Source organism: Asterias amurensis, chromosome 2, assembly GCF_032118995.1.
Source record: "Asterias amurensis chromosome 2, ASM3211899v1".
NCBI classification, from domain to species: domain Eukaryota; kingdom Metazoa; phylum Echinodermata; class Asteroidea; order Forcipulatida; family Asteriidae; genus Asterias; species Asterias amurensis.
The window spans coordinates 28,436,391-28,445,884 of NC_092649.1; the positions used below are offsets into that span (position 1 = coordinate 28,436,391).

The 9,494-nt window shown below is 41.4% G+C and overlaps 1 protein-coding gene across 1 annotated transcript; it reads right to left on the minus strand.

Annotated features, from left to right (window-relative positions):
• Nucleotides 1-308: 308 nt before the first annotated feature.
• LOC139952753 (somatostatin receptor type 4-like) lies at nt 309-1,632 on the minus strand. Its single transcript, XM_071951980.1, has 2 exons — nt 906-1,632; nt 309-688 (listed from the first exon to the last, which is right to left on the minus strand). The coding sequence occupies exons 1-2, from the start codon at nt 1,630-1,632 to the stop codon at nt 309-311; spliced, it is 1,107 nt and encodes a 368-aa protein (XP_071808081.1).
• Nucleotides 1,633-9,494: the final 7,862 nt, after the last annotated feature.

Here is a 9,494-nt window from a genome sequence, read left to right on the forward strand (position 1 = left end):
TCTTTGCCCAATACCAGGATTGTATAATTTAAATGCATTGCTTCGTTGGCCCAAGGGTTCAGTTGAGCCATTGATTGGTCATTGTTTAACTTGAAGTATTTCCAGAGGCTTCATGTTATTGTGAAGTTGGACCCATAATTTGTGTAGTCTCACTGCAAGTCAAGTCTTGAACACATTTCAGTTCCTGAACTCCACAGTCATGCTTGAGGCAATAACAATGATGCTTCAAATGGCTACATACGTCTGCAGACCACACCGATGCACTCGACGACTACAAAGTCAATGAAGCCGGAGTTTAAAGATGTCTTTTAGGTATCCTTAGTTGTCATGGCAGTTTCCATTGTCATAGTTCCCGGATGTCGATTTGATGACGTTCCACCGCCATCATTGACTGAATTCCTTCTCTTGCACAACGCTTCACGAATACCCTTCCGAAATGGCTTGTTCATCAGCGTGTAGAGTATGGGGTTCACGCATGAGTTACACACGGAGAGCATGACTGAGATGTGGCGAAATGGTGACGAGAAGTCCACGTAGACACCAAAGTTGTAGACGAGAAACATGACCTGGATTGGAGCCCAGCAGACGGCGAAGGTGATGACGAAGGTCAGGAGTGTCCTGATGAGAGTTTGAGACGCTCGGAGTTGCCACATCTTACGCTGATCGGCCGGGTTGACGGTTGATGAAGCTGAAGAGGAGAACGGACATAATAATCTTGTTGTTTAATGATCCAAGAAAAAATGACGACAGAGCTATACTTCTCGTATACAAACTTTAGGGGAACTCGCATAATATAGAGCACCACTAGTTTGTCTGAGATAATTTCGAAGTTTAAAAAAAATACAACAACATTTCCATTCTATCCCTGTATAAAAACCATGATCTTCCTAAAAATTTTAACTTACCCATCCGACCTTTAAGAACCTTCATCTGTCTCTTTAATGTTGAAATGACTCGCCATTGTGCCCAAACCATCACTAAGAAGGGGCCAGGTAGTTGGACGATGAAAGTATACAACCCCACAACCGCCTGGACTTCTGGGTTCGGCCAGCCCAAAAATCGACACCCGACGTTCTCCCCTTCGTCGTACAGGAACAGTATAAACGTTTTAGAAAGAGTGGCCAGAATCCAGCAAGTGGTGATCATGAGGATTTTGTTTCTTCTGGTGAACACCACTTTGTACTTGAGTGGGTAGACGATGGCAACGAACCGTTCCAAGTTAACGGTGACCAGACTGAACACTGACGTCAGGGCGCATACCCAGAACAGGAATTTGCCGTTGAAAAATCGGCACCACAGCTCGCTGAAGACCCCCGGGTTCGGGGAGGGGGCAGTTTCCACCACGACCAGGAAATTTGGGATGACCAGAACGCACACTATGAAGTCGACGAGGGAGAGATGGATTAAGAAATCGCTGGTGTTCGAGCGCAGAGTTGGTACGCGGAGGAGTACGAACGTAACGAGGAAGTTACCAGTGATTCCAACCACGCAGATGATGCTGTAGAGAACAATGACAAAGTCACTTCGGGCGAAACTTCCCCAGCCACCAGTCTCTGTTTTCACTTCGCTCATTTCCAGAGATCTATTTCCAAAGCTGGTGTTACTGGTATTAGAAGATATCAGAGCCTCCATTATGAGGTCAAAGTAGAAGCAGTTAATGGGAGTTTCAACAGTCTCTTTTGGAGGTCGCTGAGTGCCGTTGCAATGTAACTTGGTAGGGCGAGAGAATCTCCTTCACGGTGACCTAAAAATCGAAGATAATAAGCAAACAGTGAAACTTTCAAAGTGGAGATTAAATAATCCAAGATAAGACATTTACCAAGAAAACAACTTCGTGACGTTTTAATTGAAGCTTATTTCGATATCCGCAGGCTTCGGGCAGCCAACTTCAATGAGTTGATTTGAAAGCGTCGTTAAAACATGGCATCTATACACCTACCCCCTGTTCATTGCGAACAAATCATAATGTATTTTCCTATCATACAATCGTTAGGGGGTTATGTGTCCATTAAAGGCTTATACCAAGGTGACGGGGGGGGAGGGGTGGGGGTGCACACATAGTGGGCATCACGTTTTATTGCATCACCGTGGTCAGCAGTTCTTGTGTGCATCGAAAGACAGATACTGACATTTAGCAAGCCTGCACCAAATGGTGTGGAACAAACCGTTTTTCAAATTGGCAGTTGAAAAGCAAGGGAAGAATCAACTCGAGTGCTGACGGCCGGGGGGGGGGGGGGCACGACAATATGACGTCACGTGACCTGATATGGTTATTACACATCAACACACACGACGTACTGCATCAGCATGCGTTACAAAGACATGAGTATTGTTGAGTTTGTTTGTTCAATCGAAGCTTTTCTTTCTCGAATTCACTGAAGAATATTCTGGAGTTTGTACCGTGAGACTTTACGGTGGCTGAACAATCCACAAGCTAGGAGATTCTACGAGAATGTTCAAACGATGTCTTGTGTTTTGCACGGACAATTTTGTTTTACATTGCCCCCATTGTAATGATTTTGCTGTCAATATTTTCAATAAAAACCTCCCGAAGAAGCTGCAAATTCCTTATTTCACCCTCATTATTTGATTAGAAGCAGAGCGGTCTCCCTAGGGTACAGCCCGACTTCATGCCGCGCCGTGCACAATTCAACAACCAAGGCGCGTGAGCTCGCTCAAACCTCGGTAATTTACGAAGTCTTAACCATACTCTCGGAATACTGGACTTATCAAACAGAAAATGTGATTTAATCAACATTCAACTTGATTAAAAAGGGCTATGTTTTGAGTTGAAAGTTTAACTTATCGAAAATACAGACAAGATGGTCCATCGGTACGAGTCTTCTCATGCCTTTACTGTGTAGCTTTGTTTTTCTGTACCCGTCTTATGTCACGTGATCACATGTAAACATTTAATGTCTATGGATCGGTCTATTAATCGGCCTTGTTCATCACTTCAGCGACAGTGTTGAGGTTTTGAGGGCATTCCTAATGGACTTTTAAACTAATACACTTGAGCATGTGTTTGAAACAAAAGGGACATATAAATCCATTAATTATGAACATGGCAGGAGCAGCCGGGGGTATTAAATGGCTTACTTTTTAAAGTCACCTGGAAGTGGTATTTTTTCAAAATAAAGCTTTTGTCACTAATATATGTGTTTTGATGAGTGGAATGTGAATAAACAGTTAACTAAGGTTTTAAAAAATCAGTTATTATGTTATTTACAAATTAGACCCCGACCCGAGAGGGTGCTGTTCGTGACGTCAATCGAGGCAGACTTTGCCTGTAATGCGTAGAGTAAACACAATTGCAAAGTACATGTACAATTGCAAAGTCGTGAGTTTGTAAGTTTCAAAATTTTTGTTTTTGTTTTTTTCCGGCAATGCCGACCAGGTGTATTGCTGCTGAATGCAGAATAACACTTTTTGAAATAAACCAACTCACGACTTGGACGTACATGTACTTTGCACGTGTGTTTACTATACGCATTGCAGGCAAAGTCTGCCTCGATTGACGTCACAAAAGGGGTAGGCGGAGTCAGCCCCCAAACAACTTTATATATTTTTTAAACATATAAATCGTGACAAACAATTACTAAAAAAATTGTTGTATTGTTCGTAAGCATATACTCTTATGTTTGAAAGAAAAGAAATTCTATTTCCAGGTGACTTTAACATCCGCCTTCCACAGTTGACATCCGCCTTCCACAGTTGACCTGTTTAATTAATTGGATTCTTTTTATACCATCATTTGAAATTTTGGCCATGAGACTTTGTTCTATGCGCCAATTTATTTTGCTTTATAAAGATTTAACAACAACACCATGCATGTGTTGTTGTTTTGGTTGTTTTTTGTTCTTTTTCTCAATTTTACCCAGTAAGTTTTTTTTTTGGTTTATAACTTAAAAACGAGATATTTTATTGCTCACATCACTTACTGTTACTAGAAGAACAATTGTGCCTGGATGGAAGAATGGCATACTCCCTTCTTCCGGGTACACAATAACGTTGTTTATCAATATTGGAACTATTTTAATGATGTTTTACAAAAAAAGACTGATGTTGCAGGAAAATAACATATAATAGCAGAATTGAAAGCATATTAAAGCCTGTAAATAGCCTACCTTGAGCAATATCTGCACTTTTAACTTACTGCAATACTATTGTCTCGTAAATTATATAGGCCTTTCCTAATCACCAAAAGGGCTGTTCGGAGACTACATAATTAAGCACGAGGGGGAGACCCATTACGCTAACGACATCACGTTGTATCTTACATGACGATCCCCCCCCCCCCCATGTGGAACGGGCCAATTGCGGCTGGTGAATAGACCCTTAATTTCCAGTCGTCCACTTTGTGGCTGATAAATCTTTTGGAATATTTTTCCGGACGTATTTTGAATGATGACGTTGATTAATACAACAAAGCACCTTTTTGACAAGATCAAAGCGCTATAATAGTGAGCAAAACGATGGCAAGATGAGAAGTATCCCGGTGCTTTTCCATAGGAGATATTTAAACACAGTAACTAAAACTTAATGGAGTTTTATAGTATTCTACCTTTGATTTTTGAAGCACTTGTTTGTTTACATAGCATTTTAGACACAATGTTTGAGTTGGGTGAAACGTTTGCAAAAACACAAAAGTCGTGCTTAATAAAATAGCTCGCGCACAATGTTCAAATAAACACTCTCTGTGCGACTTTCACGAAAACAAGTTAATCCAAAGGGTGAATCGTGACTTGACATCAAAACCTTGAATGTATTGGACTGAGGCCTTGGTAAATTGACGACTGCAGCTAAGGCTACGGCTGTTGCTATGGGTGTTGGCTTGGATGTTCTCAATGGGACGATCACACCGTAGCCAAAGCCGCTAATGCGGACGCGGCTTAAGCACAGCTTTATTATCTTTATTTGATGATACGAGTCGGAGTGCGTGCAGATTTGATTTTTGGAAATACAGGCTGAATAACGAAGCAGTTTTCAAAATATTCCAAATGATTTAATATATTATTGAAATATTCATGTCATATTCCGGCGATTTTGTTTACCCAGAGCTCGGGAAAGTATGTATTCAGTGCATTACATCGGTGTACATATAAAACCAAAATTAATATGTTCCAAGTGGTTGTTAATTTTCCCACACGAAGGACAAATCTTGGACGGCCATCTAACATGTCTAAGCCAAATACTTTACTTGTAACTTACTCTATAAAATCCTAGCCTTGCTCAAGGCAGTCGCATTATTCGCTCCGAAAAGACGCCGCTGTAAACCCACCCGAATACCCTGTGCGTGGTGCGTGCGATCACACCGCATGACCCACCCGTATACACACTGTCACATCGTACGACCACTGTGCACATAAGTCATCCGCACTCGTACCACTAACCGCATGCAGACGCCTCCGCATGCGGATAGTGTACGGGGGCATCGTGTCGTGCGATGTTATGCACAGTGAATACGGGTGGTTTTTTATACAGCGGCGGTCTTTTTTCGGAGTGAATAATTCGACTGCCTTGAGCAAGGCTAATAAAATCCATGTTCTTGAGTTGCGCAAGCTCGCCCCTAGGCTGAAAAGACACTCTTGGTATTAAGGGCACGTCGATGACAACATTTCAGATGAACATAGACCAGAGAGAGCTCAAGATTTCCCCCAATAAAAACAGTACAGATTGTAGGATTGAGAAAAAACAGGCAGGGAGTGCTAATGAGATTTAGGGATGAGCTAAGCAGAAATAGGTTTTATTCTCAAATAGTATGGTAGTTTAGCTGGTTATCTTATTCTGATGAGCATTTTTTGTGTGCAGTCAGATTTGGCTCTGTTTCTGCCTTGTGTATAAACGTTTTTGAATGACTATTATTTTTGGTTGTTTCCTGACTGCGCCGTGTGTTTGTATACGTTGTATACACGCACAGTGTACGTCAATTTTTAATGGGTGCCTGCTCACGCCGTCGCATCTGGCCCCGCCGTCAGAGCATTAAGTTTTGTACGAGAGGAAAGCCCTTGAACATGGCAATCCTGTGGTGGTAAAATTTTGAAGATTGAGCATGATACTGGGACCGAAATTACCCGTTGTACATTTTGTTTTTCTCTCCGACAGCTCTGTGCACAAAACTCCCTATCGTTTTTAGTTCCAGAATAATTCAAAAGCATAGCTGAAAGTTTTTATAAGTCCGGGCTTTTTTTTCAACACATGTATTTGTTTTCTCCAATAATCACCACATGCCGTGTGTTTCATGCATTAAATGTCCTAAATTTATGGGGTGTGTCGGGTCTACTCCCTGGCCTCTAGCGTCGCTTTGAAAATCCCCATAGCACTAAATTTTGTACTAGGGAAAGCCCTTGAAGTTGCCCATCCAATGGTGCTAAACTTGTTTAGATTGAGCAATGATTTGGGGTCAAATTGACCCGTTGTACTTTGGATTTTCTCTGTGCACAAAAATCCCGTAGGGAGGCTTGTTGAGTTCGTTTCGGAGCACAGCCGCCAACTTTTAATTTTCGGTATCAAGAAGTCTGGAAGCCGCTCTAAAACTTTGAAATTTGAATTAAGGGACATGCCAGAATGACGCAGGTACAAACTGCGTCTCTCTATCGTTTTTAGTTCCAGAATAATTCAAAAGCATAGCTGAAAGTTTTTATAAGTCCGGGCTTTTTTTTCAACACATATATTTGTTTTCTCCAATAATCACCACATGCCGTGTGTTTCATGTTTAAATGTCCTAAATTTATGGGGTGTGTCGGGTCTACTCCCTGGCCTCTAGCGTCGCTTTGAAAATCCCCATAGCACTAAATTTCGTACGAGAGGAAAGCCCTTGAAATTGTCCATCCAATGGTGCTAAACTTGTTTAGATTGAGCAATGATTTGGGGTCAAATTGACCCGTTGTACTTTGGATTTTCTCTGTGCACAAAAATCCCGTAGGGAGGCTTGTTGAGTTCGTTTCGGAGCACAGCCGCCAACTTTTAATTTTCGGTATCAAGAAGTCTGGAAGCCGCTCTAAAACTTTGAAATTTGAATTAAGGGACATGCCAGAATGAAGCAGTTACAAACTGCGTATCTCTATCGTTTTTAGTTCCAGAATAATTCAAAAGCATAGCTGAAAGTTTTTATAAGTCCGGGCTTTTTTTTCAACACATATATTTGTTTTCTCCAATAATCACCACATGCCGTGTGTTTCATGCGTTAAATGTCCTAAATTTATGGGGTGTGTCGGGTCTACTCCCTGGCCTCTAGCGTCGCTTTGAAAATCCCCATAGCACTAAATTTTGTACGAGAGGAAAGCCCTTGAAATTGCCCATCCAATGGTGGTAAACTTGTTTAGATTGAGCAATGATTTGGGGTCAAATTGACCCAATGTACTTTGGATTTTCTCTGTGCACAAAAATCCCGTAGGGAGGCTTGTTGAGTTCGTTTCGGAGCACAGCCGCCAACTTTTAATTTTCGGTATCAAGAAGTCTGGAAGCCGCTCTAAAACTTTGAAATTTGAATTAAGGGACATGCCAGAATGACGCAGGTACAAACTGCGTCTCTCTATCGTTTTTAGTTCCAGAATAATTCAAAAGCATAGCTGAAAGTTTTTATAAGTCCGGGCTTTTTTTTCAACACATATATTTGTTTTCTCCAATAATCACCACATGCCGTGTGTTTCATGCGTTAAATGTCCTAAATTTATGGGGTGTGTCGGGTCTACTCCCTGGCCTCTAGCGTCGCTTTGAAAATCCCCATAGCACTAAATTTTGTACGAGAGGAAAGCCCTTGAAATTGCCCATCCAATGGTGGTAAACTTGTTTAGATTGAGCAATGATTTGGGGTCAAATTGACCCAATGTACTTTGGATTTTCTCTGTGCACAAAAATCCCGTAGGGAGGCTTGTTGAGTTCGTTTCGGAGCACAGCCGCCAACTTTTAATTTTCGGTATCAAGAAGTCTGGAAGCCGCTCTAAAACTTTGAAATTTGAATTAAGGGACATGCCAGAATGACGCAGGTACAAACTGCGTCTCTCTATCGTTTTTAGTTCCAGAATAATTCAAAAGCATAGCTGAAAGTTTTTATAAGTCCGGGCTTTTTTTTCAACACATATATTTGTTTTCTCCAATAATCACAACATGCCGTGTGTTTCATGCGTTAAATGTCCTAAATTTATGGGGTGTGTCGGGTCTACTCCCTGGCCTCTAGCGTCGCTTTGAAAATCCCCATAGCACTAAATTTTGTACGAGAGGAAAGCCCTTGAAATTGCCCATCCAATGGTGCTAAACTTGTTTAGATTGAGCAATGATTTGGGGTCAAATTGACCCAATGTACTTTGGATTTTCTCTGTGCACAAAAATCCCGTAGGGAGGCTTGTTGAGTTCGTTTCGGAGCACAGCCGCCAACTTTTAATTTTCGGTATCAAGAAGTCTGGAAGCCGCTCTAAAACTTTGAAATTTGAATTAAGGGACATGCCAGAATGACGCAGGTACAAACTGCGTCTCTCTATCGTTTTTAGTTCCAGAATAATTCAAAAGCATAGCTGAAAGTTTTTATAAGTCCGGGCTTTTTTTTCAACACATATATTTGTTTTCTCCAATAATCACCACATGCCGTGTGTTTCATGCGTTAAATGTCCTAAATTTATGGGGTGTGTCGGGTCTACTCCCTGGCCTCTAGCGTCGCTTTGAAAATCCCCATAGCACTAAATTTTGTACGAGAGGAAAGCCCTTGAAATTGCCCATCCAATGGTGGTAAACTTGTTTAGATGGAGCAATGATTTGGGGTCAAATTGACCCAATGTACTTTGGATTTTCTCTGTGCACAAAAATCCCGTAGGGAGGCTTGTTGAGTTCGTTTCGGAGCACAGCCGCCAACTTTTAATTTTCGGTATCAAGAAGTCTGGAAGCCGCTCTAAAACTTTGAAATTTGAATTAAGGGACATGCCAGAATGACGCAGGTACAAACTGCGTCTCTCTATCGTTTTTAGTTCCAGAATAATTCAAAAGCATAGCTGAAAGTTTTTATAAGTCCGGGCTTTTTTTTCAACACATATATTTGTTTTCTCCAATAATCACCACATGCCGTGTGTTTCATGCGTTAAATGTCCTACATTTATGGGGTGTGTCGGGTCTACTCCCTGGCCTCTAGCGTCGCTTTGAAAATCCCCATAGCACTAAATTTTGTACGAGAGGAAAGCCCTTGAAATTGCCCATCCAATGGTGCTAAACTTGTTTAGATTGAGCAATGATTTGGGGTCAAATTGACCCGTTGTACTTTGGATTTTCTCTGTGCACAAAAATCCCGTAGGGAGGCTTGTTGAGTTCGTTTCGGAGCACAGCCGCCAACTTTTAATTTTCGGTATCAAGAAGTATGGAAGCCGCTCTAATACTTTGAAATTTGAATTAAGGGACATGCCAGAATGACGCAGGTACAAACTGCGTCTCTCTATCGTTTTTAGTTCCAGAATAATTCAAAAGCATAGCTGAAAGTTTTTATAAGTCCGGGCTTTTTTTTCAACACA